General features: G+C 33.0%; 1 protein-coding gene across 1 annotated transcript; it reads left to right on the top strand.

Moving 5' to 3' along the window:
• Positions 1-233: 233 nt before the first annotated feature.
• LOC143054691 (uncharacterized) lies at positions 234-11,690 on the top strand. Its single transcript, XM_076227709.1, has 4 exons — positions 234-693; positions 1,814-1,907; positions 10,062-10,277; positions 11,033-11,690. The coding sequence occupies exons 1-4, from the start codon at positions 370-372 to the stop codon at positions 11,245-11,247; spliced, it is 849 nt and encodes a 282-aa protein (XP_076083824.1). The 5' UTR covers positions 234-369; the 3' UTR covers positions 11,248-11,690.
• Positions 11,691-15,050: the final 3,360 nt, after the last annotated feature.

The raw sequence follows: 15,050 nt of genomic DNA, 5'->3' as shown, positions 1-15,050 counted from the left end.
ACCGCATTAATTTTGTAATTTTCTTTCGCAAATAAATAAAGTATGTTGTTGTGTATGTATGATTTTAAGCAAAACAAACAAATGATGGACAGCAAACTCATTCAGTTGTGTCATTTGACGTCATGGAGTATTGATATTTGTTGTATACATATATCGTTTTGTGTGAATTATTTATTCTTTTGGATATTGTTGCACTAAAACACAAAAGGTTTAATTATGATTTTAACTGCATATGGCAACGTGACTTGCAAGTAATGGTTTTATATCACAGACCATCACTTGAAATATATACATGTATGCATAGTCAGGTACGGTTTTAATAGTTGACGACGACTTGAAAGGACTCCACTAGAATCGTGATTGTAGAAAATGCATGTTAATATTTACCAAGGACTGCTGTTACTTAGTAAAATCCTGCAAATCTCTGCTGAGCAATGTACATCAGGAACTTTCCGGATAAATCCAGATAAGCGAAATGTAAAGTTGCGTGGATTTGCTTATCGTACATTTGAAAACATATCACCGAGGGCATGCTTCCAAAAATGTATCCGGCGAACACGATGCCATTCTTACAATTATAACAGAGCTTCTCTTAGATGTGAACTTAATAATTTGAAACCAATGTATGTTTCGGAAGGCGATCTTCAAAATGAAAGTGGTTATGTCTACGTTGAGGTTCATCATTACAGAGGGGTGAGTTTAAAATTCGAATAAGGGCATGTATAAATGAATGCTAGACACACAAAAAAATCCTATATTCCCGAGTAATGTTTTTTGGTTATTAAATTTTAAATTCAACGGGTATATATAAAGTAATTTGGTAACATTTAATGTAATCTTATCAAAGAAATTCTACTTGAAGCACATTTTGGTGCCAGTATTATATTTCGATTCCCACTAACGTGCTTTCCTCCTATACTGGTCTTATGGATAATATGGAATAAACAAGTAATTAAACAGTAATTATGCGGTTGGATATCTCTTAACTCATGCTTGAAATAAAAATTAAAAAAAATAAAATACCCTTTGGTACCGTATTTAAAAAAGAATGGCAGAAGTTTCCCTGATCCAGCCTACTATCACTCGTCTTAAGGTTTAAAACCCCTTATTCATAGCCCAATTACTTTCTAAATTCTGCAATTTCAAGCATGAATAGCTTCTGTGTCTTAAGTTCAAATAAAGTGGCAGCCATTTCATGTCAAAACTATACCTTTATCCTGACATGTGGTGAAAAATTCAATATACCTTTAATTGCATATTAGAGCGTAATGGTTCCCGGAAGTTTGATAGTACAGAAACCGGCACTTCGGATTTGAAAAACAGGGCAAATGTGCCCTCTATTGTAATGTTATATACTTCTTTATTATTCAACAAGGGCTCTACAGTGAGTAAAGGGTTTCACACTCACGTACTTCAAACACATGTATCTGTGGCTATTCATTAATGATTATCACAGTCATATTGTTTGCCTTGTAAAGCAAAATCGGAACCAACAAATGAAGTCACCAGTTATTAAGATGACATAGTAAGAAACGAACCAAAGCTTATGTCCAGAGACCATTTCGTTGTTCCGACAAACTATATCAGTATTATGTATTAACCATTGTGTCAGGGTTATATCAATCTGATGGATCGAGACAAGCTCCGTCGGAAGTGTTGGAGAAGAATATATTCAAGTTTAAACTCTCTAATTCTTATTTAACAGTTCATTGGTTACCAGTTAAATATATGGTATATTGTAGGGTAATATGATGATAAATAAATGATGTTATTATAAAATTTGTAACAGTAAGATAAACAATTTTTTTTCCAGGATCCACATTTTGACCCATGTGTTGGAAATCCATGCAACGATGGTGAAGTGTGTGAAAGCCTTAAGAATGAAAAAGTCGTCTGTATATTGGACGGTAAGTAAAATATCGTGTATCAGGACAGTAGTATGATAAGTTCATCAACATCTGTCATTGTCTGTATGGCGGTGGAAATTAGTGCCAATTACTAAAAGGATTAAATATGAAATTAAACTACATTGTAATTGAATGGTGAAAGATTATGAGAAAAGAGCAGTGTTTTGACACTAGAGTCAAAGTGTTTCCAACATTAGACTAAATAAGCGTTAAAAAAAGGGGAAAAAATCCGATACAAAACAACTATAGAAGGTTGTCTGAAGGGGTTGGGCGATAGTTATTAAGATTTGAATCACACTGTATTCATAACAGACATGATTTCTGTTCTTTACAAATGTAGTTTTTGTTTAGCTAGGATTGTATGAGAAGTTAGTATGTGTCTTGTCGAAATAAAAATGTTTGGCGGTACGGATAATTCCAAACGAAATGCGTTATTCCAAAAATAATGTCTTAACAGTGAGGCTCGAGACAAAACACAAAACGGATAAGAAAACGGTGTTTCGGAATTTTAGATTTCCTCAGTTTCTAATACCGTATTTCTTAAAGATGGACTAAGGTGAATTAACAATCAAGAATTTAAAAAATGATACTATATGTCGGAAGAGCATTAGTTAAGGAACAAAATAAGCTAAAAATATTGATAGGTCATGGAGCTTCTTTCCGAGATACTCGAATTTTAAAATATGGCGGGAAAAGGCTGACTCGGACTGTTACCTTATATTTGCATTGGTATTATTTAAGTCTCAAATCAAAAGAAAAAGAATCTGCTTTAATTTTGGCAATTGATCTTTTAAGAGCTATTAAGACTTATATGAAAAGACAAATGGGTGTTATGGGGCAAACATTGTGCTTGGTATCGTAGGCAAAAAAAAAGCAGTCCGAACATCTGACACAATTTCCAAAACCTCACATAAGTACATCCTTAACGATTACATTTATATTTTCATGCCAGTATAATAACAATGGCCACTGAATTGATGATGACGTCTTGAACTAATTAGCAGAGGTGTCTACCCAGTACTGATATTTGACATTAAAAGATACGACTTCTACTGCACTAATTGCGCATTTCGATAAATGTCTAATCATTGATGCTCGAGACAAAACGTTCCCGTTGTACATGACTTGCAAACCCTTCTTGACAATTGATGCATGTATAGCAATGAGATACTGTAAATTAAGAAATTATTGCTTGCACTTATTATCGCGATTATTCAAAAATGGACAAAAACCGACTTTAGTTATTGCCCCTTTTGTGATTTTGAAAAAATCTGCATAAAGGGTGTATGTTACAGTAATCAGAATGCAAGTTCCTATTATTGTGATACTCACCCATTCGCATAATTAGCGTTAATAAAAACATCGCAATAATTTCTTAATTTACAGTACTTGTCCTGTCGAACCATCAGAACGTACGGACCAGTACGGACACAGCGGGTGATGTGATTGTTTATGATGTTTTATTCTTGATTTAGGCGTAACAGATACAAAAACGTCTGCGATTACAACTGTCTATTCATTGATAACATTATCAAACATCACAATGACGCGACCTCACAAAAGAAGGATCGAGCAGCTAAAAGATGTAAAGTTAATTTTCAACTATCTTGGGCCTCATAAAATGATATTGAACTCATATTCATATTCAATGTAAAATTGCTTTTGCTGACACTAATAGTGTTTCTCATAAATTGCGTAATAAATCTGATAAAAACATAGTAAGTCTCTTAATTAATCTTTAAAACTTCACTTCAATTGTTAATCGGAAAAATAAATGACTTTTTAATTTTTTCATTTTCATCAGAGCATCAAATTAAAGATAGGACCGCTTGTACTCCCAGTTTAATTAATTTTAACCATGCGCTACTGCAAAGTTCCCCATTGTACAATTTAAATCATTGTGTACATGTGCAATATATGACTCCTATTTGTATTGTTTGGTGTTTTTCCCCGATGAACATTTGAATTTCTGAAGAGACGTCAGCAATTTGTGTTTCATTTTGAATTTAAGATTTTTCTTAGTTAATGTTGTAGATTTATATTCAAATTAATGAGCAAATATTCAGCTGAAATATTCTCTATGTTTTGTCCTAATTTCAAGTCGGCTGCTATAGAACACGTGCGTTGCATAACTGTGCAGTATTGTAAATGTCAGAAGTAAAGAAAGTTATTAGACGTTTGTCAGGTCTCCGTCGATTTCAATTACAATTGTTTTGTCCACGTTCCAAATACTAAGATACGATTTTCCAAGTGTAGTTTTAGTTTACTATTTCGTAAGTCAAACAAGGCTTTCCAAAAAGCCTTAAATGCATGGTAATCTATTAATTATACATTTCCATTTAGTTCCGCTATCGGCAAGTTTTCTTGGATACGGGTTTCTCTGTTTGATATTTGTGGTTATGCTTTCGAAGGATGCATTGACTGCTGTTGCCTTATCGAACAACATAAGTATAATAAAGATCTCCCAGCAACGAATCTGTTAGAGGCAAGTAAGAAAGTTCCCTCAGATAAATCTGTGAAGCTCTCCAAGTGTATAGCTAGGTGCATGTGAATACACAAAAATATGTTTTGTTTAGGTCGTTGTATTTTTCTATTTAACTCAGTCTAAATGCACAGTGGCGGATCTGGTCGGCTGCAGGGCATTCTTGATATCTTGATACTTTAAACACATTTACAAATTTTCGATTTCACGCATTTCCTTGTTCGGGGTATCCAATATGTCTGTTAAATGTAAGTAATTGTACGTTAAAGTCCGGCATATGGCGTTTTAGAAGAGATTTCCAAAAAAATATCATTACTCGGCATAACCAACCTACCTGAACGTATCTCGGTCTACTGCATTGAAGCATGAAGAATGGGAGAATAGGCTGCATGAATATTTGGCTCGTTGAATACATATAATTTGTTGGAATAGATGATATTTAAAAATAAGCACAGACTACTATTATAGTTCTTTGCATACTTTCGTTTACTTTACTACATTGGTTAGAGGTATAGGGGGAGGGTTGAGATCTCATAAACATGTTTAACCCCGCCGCATTTTTGCGCCTGTCCCAAGTCAGGAGCCTCTGGCCTTTGTTAGTCTTGTATTATTTTAATTTTAGTTTCTTGTGTACAATTTGGAAATTAGTATGGCGTTCATTATCACTGGACTAGTATATATTTGTTTAGGGGCCAGCTGAAGGACGCCTCCGGGTGCGGGAATTTCTCGCTACATTGAAGACCTGTTGGTGACCCTCTGCTGTTGTTGTTTTTTAGTTGGTCGAGTTGTTGTCTCTTTGACACATTCCCCATTTCCATTCTCAATTTTATTTGTTATTAAGTTTCGGATGATATCATTGATAATAACCTATAACAGGAATAAATTATTCAGTTACCGGTAATCAAGTGAACTGATCATTACTTCGTCAATTCATATATTTATCTCTCAAACGAAGAATTCTTCAAAGTTCCTAAATCTAAATTAACGTCTATAAAAAATAAAAAAAGGAATCTGAAGCGAGATCAAATTCTCATGTTTTATTTAAAAGTGACAAGATCAAAACAAGAGTTTCAAACACCCCGGAATATAAAAGGTGTACACGACTTGCTTCGTCTTTTTTAGCATACTTCTATATATTGATACTCTTATCAAAGGTAAGAATTCAGAACACTGATAGTACCTTGTCATCTTTCCATAGAATTTTATCAAATGCAATCTATGAAGACGTATCTTCAAGAAAAAAGATGAATCAGTTATTTTGTTTTATATCTAGCCTGTAATTATAATGATGCATGGATTCTAGGAATAGCCCATACAAACGTATAAGTAATTTAACGTTATTGCTCTAAATAGTTTTTCTAAAATAGTTGACGTTTAACTTATACAATACGTCTAAACACGGACATGTACGGGATATTTTATTGAAGTTTTGTCAAGGAGGATGATTTAAGTTTAATTACCAACTTACGATGGCAAGGGTTATTATATTTACTGGTCTGTGCATCCGTCAATTCTTCCGTTCTATTCAAAATATAAAACGTTCAAAATTGTATGCCAAAGTGGAGTTAGATCCGGAATAAGTGGTTCACTGAACATTGAAATATAATCATGTGAAAGAGCACGGTGTCTTGTCTTCTTGTTGCAAATATTGATTAATACACGTACATGTATATGAATCTTCCATCTTCATTACTGTTTTTTTTTGGTCATGCGCTTGCCTCGACAGTAACCTCTTCAACGTGATTCGGGGGAGAACAATGTGGTCACTATTGGTCTTGTTCCGATCGGCAGTTTAAAGAAGGGAGTCCGCTTGCTTGGTTGGGGATGTTCAAGTACGCAGTACCGTCTTCAAGAGTAGGGACGTTAAATATGATGCCTCTTGTCGAGAGAATGCCACGCTCTCTTCACGTTAAATGTGATGATAATATTTGGCACTGGATGTTAAGCATCCAACTATCAATCAATCGGCAAATGATTTGAATCTTGACAGGCAAAGCCTCACCTTGGTCAAAAGAAGTCCGAGCGAATAGGTAGTGGAATGATAATTGAAATTATTAATAGGAAAATAGGTATTGAGTTAAGCCATTTCTATTGATATTTTATAGTATGTCTTTCTATGTTGTGATGTTTGACTTTTGTTTCAGATTAGGGAAAGGTATGGTACCATTAAAACGTTTTAACCCGCTGTAATTGTTGGCACCAGCCCTAAGTCAGGATTCTGATGTTCAGCAGTTTGTTGATCAGGTTCATAAGTGTTTCTCGTTTTTTATATAGATTAGACCGTTGGTTTTCACCTTTGAATGGTTTTACACTAGTAATGTTTGGGCCCTTTATAGCTTGCTGTTTAGTGTTAGTCATGGCGCCGTGTTGAAGACCGTACTTTGACCTATACTTGTTTACATTTATAAAACTTTGACTTGGATGGGGAGTTGTCTCATTGGCACTCATACCACATCTTCTTACATTTAAAAAGGTGATCAGATATTTCATAGATCATACAATGGCAAAAAGATCCAGTTTATAAAAAACAATTTTTTTGGAATTTTACAATGAAATAATATTTCTAATGCGTATTTAATCAATATGTTTCAATGAAACTACTGGTTTAAGGTTAAATTCAAACTTTGTCTTTAACTTTATACGTTTAGATTTTGTCAAAATGTATGGACGATAATAACAGGGAGAACTATGCCGTCTTACTAATATTAACCAACTGAAGGTAGAAGATTACTACATAAAATGTAGGAATGCAAAGTGTCACGACCTCTTGTTTGAATCAGTTTTTTTTGCGAGTTATATTGTGTCTTTTACTGAAAACAGATATTTCCATCTACCTTGTTTATATTATAAAAGAAAGTTTCCAAGACAATGATAATGAGAAATTAGTGAGTATAGAGTAAAGCCGTCAACATTTTGAATAGTTGTCACTCAGTATACTTTATACCATTACGTACATGTCAATATTTCTCTTTATCTCTTTTTTTAATGGTCAAATATTTTGTAAGGCGGTTGACCCATCGTGTAAAGCAAAGCTACATCTCTGCTCGAGTGCAAGAAATCGTGGGCTCTATCAGGGTCCGTTTAAAATCAAAAAGAGTGTGTCTCTCTGCCAAACACACACTATTTAGGAGTTAGAGCAAATATAAAAAAGAAGATGTGGTATGATTGCCAATGAGACAACTATCCTCAAAAGACCAAAATGACAAAGACATTAACAACTATAAGTCACGGTACGGCCTTCAACAATGAGCAAAGCTCATACCGCATAGTCAGCTATAAAAGTTTGTTTGTGTTAGGTTCAAATTCATGTGTCCGGGTAGGATAACATGTCTTTATGTGGTAAACTACAAAGTCTGGTTCATATTCATCATTTCGTCCTAAATATATACATATGTAAAACACATATGCAACGGATGCTTATATATGGCCCTACATGCTATTTATACTTCTATCTTTTGTCCCACTTTTAAAGTTGCCTATATCTACCACCAACGCTCCTTTTTTCGAAATCCTGGATTTCTTATCTAGCAACGAAATATTGTTATATTAAGATATTATGTTGTTCAATGTAACTTACCTTTCACATTTTTGTTAATGATTTATTCAGTAAAATGAATACGGTAACCCCCTTTTAACTGTTTATCAATAAAATGGAGAAAAAAATATAAGTTAATTTCTTTCAATGGATGTAAAAAAAAATGCCTGGAAATTTCTTTTTTATTTGGACTTCGATAGCATTCCCGTTAAACAAATTTTAAATACAGAACAATCCCTAATCGAGCACACCTAAATTCTGAAAAACAACATTTATAAAGATTGCTTTATCAATAATTTTTTTTAATAAATGAAAAATGCTTTTTTTTTGGATATTTTAAATGGAAGCGATAGTTTTATCTCATAAAGAGACAGATTCAGACAAATTCTAGTTTCGATATTTCTGAAATTATCTGAAAAATATTTTTCAAATAATTTCCCCATATAATAAAAAGATAAATAAACTATAAAAAAAAAAGACAGAAAAAGGTATAATGAGGCGTTCATCTGCAAATTATATTGAAAAATATTTGTCATAATCAGAACCATGAAAAATGACTAAAATCGTACGTATTTTAGGTTGCATTTCTGTAAATTCAGACAATGCAATTTCCCATAGGAACTCCCTTTGCGTCTAAAACTGTGACACCTTTACTATGAAGTTTCGTGAAAAATCATATCCTAGAATTGAAAGTTGATATGCACTACTATTTTATTCAAAGATCAATATATAGGGCTTTGCGGCAAATTTTCAACATTTATATGCCCTGAACTTGTTAGAGTTTAAACTTATACTAAAACAATTTACTACCCCTACTTTTACTTTTTGCCTACTTCAGAATTCAGATTTAAAGTAGCACAATACAAAAATTTTTTTTACTTCCAATCACTAACCTTAAAAATGCTGTAACTTTTTTTATGAATGTATAAAAAATAATAAAAGAGGTATATATAGATAGATAAAAAAATAATCTTTAAAATGAATGCAATATTTTTATTATGCAATCATTATGTAATCAATTATTATGTAATTAGTTGCAAAATCTCGGTCAGTTCACTTGAATGAATTTAGCTCTATCAGCTCTTTAACTATACAGAAAATTTTAACGAAATATTAATCAAAATATCTTGGGCTTCAAAAGGGTGTCTCAAATTGTCCCTATGGTATTCCATTCTCTCATAAATCTCTAATTAGTGTGAACATCCTAATCACGTAAAAGAAGATAATGTTTAATTAGATGTAAAATTTGTTCTATACATTCTATCTGAAATCTGAGACACCCTTTTGTAGATAATAGCCATAGGAACAACATATAATAAAATCAACTCTCTAGGAATACCTATGCAGAAGCTAATTTCAATTGAAAGTGGAAATTTGGGGGAAAATATTTTTGACACAGTTAACATTATAATTGGTTACATAATTGTTGCATAATACTAACATTGCATTTATTTGAAAGAGTAATCTGTTAGCTATCCATAACTACCACTTTTATAAATTTTCAAGCATTATTAAGAACGTTACAGCATTTTAAAACTTGGGAGTTGGAGTTATAAAATCTTTGTATTGTGCTACCTTAACCGCAGTAGTATGTTGTTATACTGGTTTCAGTCCCAAGTAATGTTTCTATGAGATGAAACATAGAGATTATATCTGGAAACCAGTATATCAACAAATAAAAATTATCTATGAATATTATATATCACCCCAAAAGAGGCGTGGTTTAAGAAACAGCTGTATTAACAAGGTATGGGATACGTGAGCTTATGTCAGTGAAAATAAAGGCTGGAATCTGGAAAAATTACGTGATAAAAAAGCAAGATTTTTATCATTTTTCGTCATTATAAAATTATTTCATATGGACGAAAATTCCAGTTTTTGATTTTTTAAAGTATTGGAACACTTTAATTTAACTTGAGCAATGTATTCAATGAAATACAATGTTTGGCAGTAACCGGTCCCATTAGAACCATTATAGTAAAATAAACATAGTCCGGTCAAAGAGTTTTTTTATAAGATTTTTAAATTCTAACTTCTTAAAATCGAATAAAAATGCATGTCAATAAAATTGACTAAAATAAGATTTTAAAATTTATGACATGAAATAGCACTACAGTATTTTTTTTTCTTCTTCTAGATTGTAAAACACCAGACGAAGAAATTCAAAATGTGGCGCTTGGAAAGATGTGCAAACAAAGCTCAACATATCTTAATGATCATGCAGGACTCGCTGTTGATGGATTAACAAATACTTCTCATCATACGGAACAGGACCAGGCTCCATATTGGTGGGTAGATCTAGGACAGATCTACAATATCATGAGAATTGAAGTGATCAATAGGTTCCACGCTGGTACGATTGTTATATAATCTGAATATAATTTTAGATAGACTGAAAAATTTAAATTTATACGCGAGATGGTTCACATATTAGTATACTAGATTCATGAGAACATAATGTTTGCCTGTAACTATACGTGACCAGTGGGTTTTTTTTAAACTAAACAGCTTTTTTAAAAATCTCGACGTTTCTTTGATTGCATTTGGATAGGCAAAATATTAAAGATAACTGTTTTAATTACGTTTTGTCACAAAAATGATTATCTTTGCTTTAGATTTTCATATACAAATGTATATGCTTTCTTATCATTGCATGTATATTGAACCTATGCACCTTAATAAGATGAATAATATTAGCTTTTTTGAAAATTACATCGATATTGGTCATAAAAAAAAAATACAAAATACAAGAATGTATATCACACTATTAATATACTTTACTAAAGGTATAACATCCCAACATTGATTAAAGTTCTATTGATAAAGACATTATCAAATGAAAGCTGTAAGCTTTTATAAATATTATCCAGAATGCATTAGATTTATAAACGGTTACTTTAAGCAGTTAGTTTACACCCCTTATAATGTTTCCTCTCGTTTTCGTTTGACATAGCTGTGTTAATATTTAAAAAAAAAACGGAATGAACCTGATAACGCAAGTTTTACTTTCGCGTCATGTTTTGCACGGAGTTGAAGTTTTTTCTTTTTATATTCAGCCGACTTGAGTATTATGCATTCACAAATATATTCGTCATTATTTTTACATAGCCTACAGACTTCATGATCTTGACATAGCTGTTGGGATCCACCTTGATGATATGTCGATATTTGCCCATTACACAGGACCTGCTGCAGGTAATGAACATCTGGTATTCCAGCGCAGTCGGTATACAGATGGTCGTTATATCAAACTGACCATCACTAAAGGTCCAGAAATGTTACACGTGTCAGAGGTTAATGTCATGGCTTATCCTGTATGTTGATATACGGACAAAACGGTTTATAACATTTTTGAAGTGCCTCATAAGTTCTAATAAAGGTGGGGAACAAAAACGACTATTCTATTTAAATTAACATTCAGATGAATGAACAAAAATACATTTATATTTTGACTGTAAAATAGTGAAGTTCTGTTTTATTTACAATATTGTCATCTTTTAGTCTAACAGAAGACTTAAAATTCTTCAAATACACATTTAACTATCGCTTTCGCAGGATGTCAAACAGAGTTACACTTGTTTAACAATCAAATTGTCTGTGTAACACTAGTAACAGTTTAAAAGCCCGGAAATTTATATCAAGACGGGTTATTAATCCTTATTTGAACTTATTTTAAAAGGTTACCAATTCAACATTGTGATTAGATCTTTGATTATTGTGTTTATTGGTATAAATATTGATGTTGTTATCAGTAAATAAAAATATACTGAAAGTTTTGTTATACACATATGCACTTTAACTGTACCACAATCTGTCGATCCTTTACTTTGGCATTTCACAAGGTCATGTTAATGACGCCTCCACACTATCATGACTAAATCCGTTGGAAGTTGGATGTTTACTGATTGATATTTTGGTCTTAGATACATGATTTTTTAACAGTAATTAATGGTTTTGACCTAGCTGTCAGTAACTGCGAGCATTCTCAGATCTGTACGGAGTTACTTTTTTGTTGTTAGGGATGCGGGATGGATATATACCCTGTCACGTCGGGTCTTTGTTTCTGTTTGATGTTTTCTGTCTTGTATTGATCTGATGAGTTAAGTCTTTCCAACTGATTTAAAGAGTTTGTCCTTATGTTGTTGTGTTGTTACATCACTGTCCTATGTTAGGGAGAGGTTTGTGTGTTCAGGTTAGGAAGCATGTTCCGCAAATTTTTTATGTACCTGTTCTAAGTCAGGAGCCAGTATAATTCAGTGATTTTCGTTAGATTATATCTGTCATATTTGTTTTTCTTTGTTTTGTTATAAATTATGCCGTTAGTTTTCTCAATTGAATTGTTTCATTTCTTTTCATGTCCAGTCATTAGCAGACTATACGCTATATATTTCCCTCATGTTTGGAGGCCGTACGGTTGCCTTCAATTGCTTACATCCACTTTATTCGAACTTTGTTGGATAGTTGTCACATTTGCAATCATACCTTATCTCCTTTTTTGTATAAAGGTTCCAAAATGCAATTACTTTTTTTACATAAATAAGACCGTTAGTTTTCTCGTTTGATTTGTTTTACATTGTCTTATCGGGGCCGTTTATGGCTGACTGTGCGGTATGGGCTTTGCTCATTGTTGAAGGCCGTTCGGTGACCTATAATTGTTAATGTCTGTGTCATTTTGGTCTGTAGTGGATAGTTGTCTCATTGGCAATCATATCACATCTTCTTTTTTATATTGTTTCTATTTTACTTCAAACATCTGTTACACCAATGTGGTACTCAAAAGACTTTCTTTTCGAATGATGATAGATATAGGAAGATGTGGAGTGAGTGTCAATCAGAGAACTCTCCATCCAAATAACAATAGATAAAAGTAAACCATTATAGGTCAATGTACGGCCTTTGAACACGGAGCCTTGGCACACACCGAACAAAAAGCTATAAAGGGCCCCAAAATTACTACAGTATCTGTAAAACCGTTTAAACGGGAAAAACAACGGTCTGATCTATTTAAAAGACGAGAACGAGAAACACGTATAAATTACATAAACAAACATCAACTACCGTACATCAGATTCCTAACTTAGGACAGATGCAAACATTTGCAGCGGGATTAAACGTTTTAATGGTACCAAACCTTCTCCCTTTTCATATTTAACAAAGAGTAGAAAACATATTACAGTTATTTTCCAATTGAGTGAAAAATTTTATTTTTTTCAATTGCATTTGCCGTATGTCCATATAATCCTCGTATGTTTTAGCTTCAATATATTTGTTCTAGTTTGATTATTGTTCAAGAAATGAAATATGGAACACCAATGATACCCTATAAAAAACGCATTACAAAATATATGCATTCTTTTAACCGATACATCGACATAACCTTCAAAACACTATTATTTATGTAATTCACACTTTGTTAGCACAATTTGCGTCCACAAATATATATATATGTGAGTACAACTAAAGAGGGGCGAAAGTTACCAGAGGGACAGTCAAACTCACAGATCGAAAAAAAAAACTGAAAACACCATGGCTAAAAAAGTAAAAGACAAACATACAAATAATAGTACACATGCCACAGCGTAGAGAACTAAGCAACAGGAACACAACCAAAAACTTGGGGTGATCTGAGATGCCCTGGATCCTCAGAGCTGTACAACTTTGTCCCCCTTTTTTTGACTTTCGAACTTTTATATCTGGGCGTCACTGGTAGGTCTTGTTTGGACGAGGCGCGTTTTTGACGTAATGAATTTTAAACCTGATGCCTTTTGTTATCTATTATTCATGTGTTTCTATGCCTAATACGTTCTGCTATTTATTTGTATTGTAGTCCTGTATTATTATGTTGTCATTTTAATGTTATATTTAACGGTGCCATCAAAGTGCGAGGTTTGGATGCCACAAAACCAGGTTCAACCCACCATTTTTTTCTTTAAAAATGTCCTGTACCAAGTCAGGAAAATGGCCATTGTTATATCATAGTTCGTTTCTGTGTGTGTAACATTTTTACGTTGTGTTTCCGTTGTGTCGTTTGTTTTCTCCTATTTTTGAGAGTGAATTCACATTACTATAAGACGTGTCACGGTACTTTTCTATCCCAAATTCATGTATTTGGTTTGATGTTTTATTGGTTATTCTCATCGGATGTTGTCTAATGCTTAGTCCGTTGCTGTGTGTGTTACATTTTAATGTTGTGTCGTTTTTCTCCTCTAATATTTAATGCGTTTCCCTCAGTTTTAGTTTGTTACCCCGATTTTGTTTTTTTGTCCAAAGATTTATGAGTTTTGAACAGCGGTATACTACTGTTGCCTTTATTCATGTTATTACAAAATTGGTAAATAGGCTGATTCGGTAGCTTCCTGTTGAGCAGCAATCCACTATCATGGAAATCTTGATATGAAATACAAGCCCGGGAATATCGTATCAGTTGGGATATATATATACTTCGTAGGCAGGGGCTGCTGGAATGTTGCTACATGGACGTTCACAATGGGTCAGTTGAAATCATTTCTTTCGTCGTTAAGTTTTATTTTCAACCGACCCTCATTTTTAATTTCTAGATTTAAGTCAAGATATGAGGCAATCTTAACTGTATCTTTTGTATCCTTTATCTCTAGTTCGATGGGATAGCTGCGTTCAACAAAGTCACCATTTTTTTTTAGTGAGAGAACGTCATCTATGTATCGGAAAGTAAAGATAAAGGATATTGTTAACTTCTTATCTTTCTTCCTGAGAAGTTCCTGTATGAAATCAACCTCATAAAAATAAAAAAATAAAACCAGTCGGCAACAAGAAGGGCACAATTGATTCTCATTGGAATGCCGACAGTCTGTTGAAAAACACGTCCTCCGAACGTAACAAATATGTTGTCAATCAAGAAATCAAGCATCTTGATAATGTCAGTTTCAGAGGGGTTCTATACAAAGTAGAAGTTATCCCTCCCTTAAACAAGATACTTGTTACTACGATGGCCAATTTTTTTTTATGAAACAAAGCAATACCAACTCATTCAATTTGTTTTTTTATTTAGAATAGGGAATACTAGTGTAAAGTGTAGAAAAGACAAGTGTTTTAATAATATTACAAGATGAAAGAGTCTAAAATTGTAAGTATTCTAAAAGATCTTTGG

Source organism: Mytilus galloprovincialis, chromosome 12 (genome assembly GCF_965363235.1).
Source record: "Mytilus galloprovincialis chromosome 12, xbMytGall1.hap1.1, whole genome shotgun sequence".
In the NCBI taxonomy this organism is placed as follows: Eukaryota; Metazoa; Mollusca; class Bivalvia; order Mytilida; family Mytilidae; genus Mytilus; species Mytilus galloprovincialis.
The sequence above is the reverse complement of the archived record's forward strand: the minus strand, read 5'-3'. Positions and strand labels throughout refer to the sequence as shown.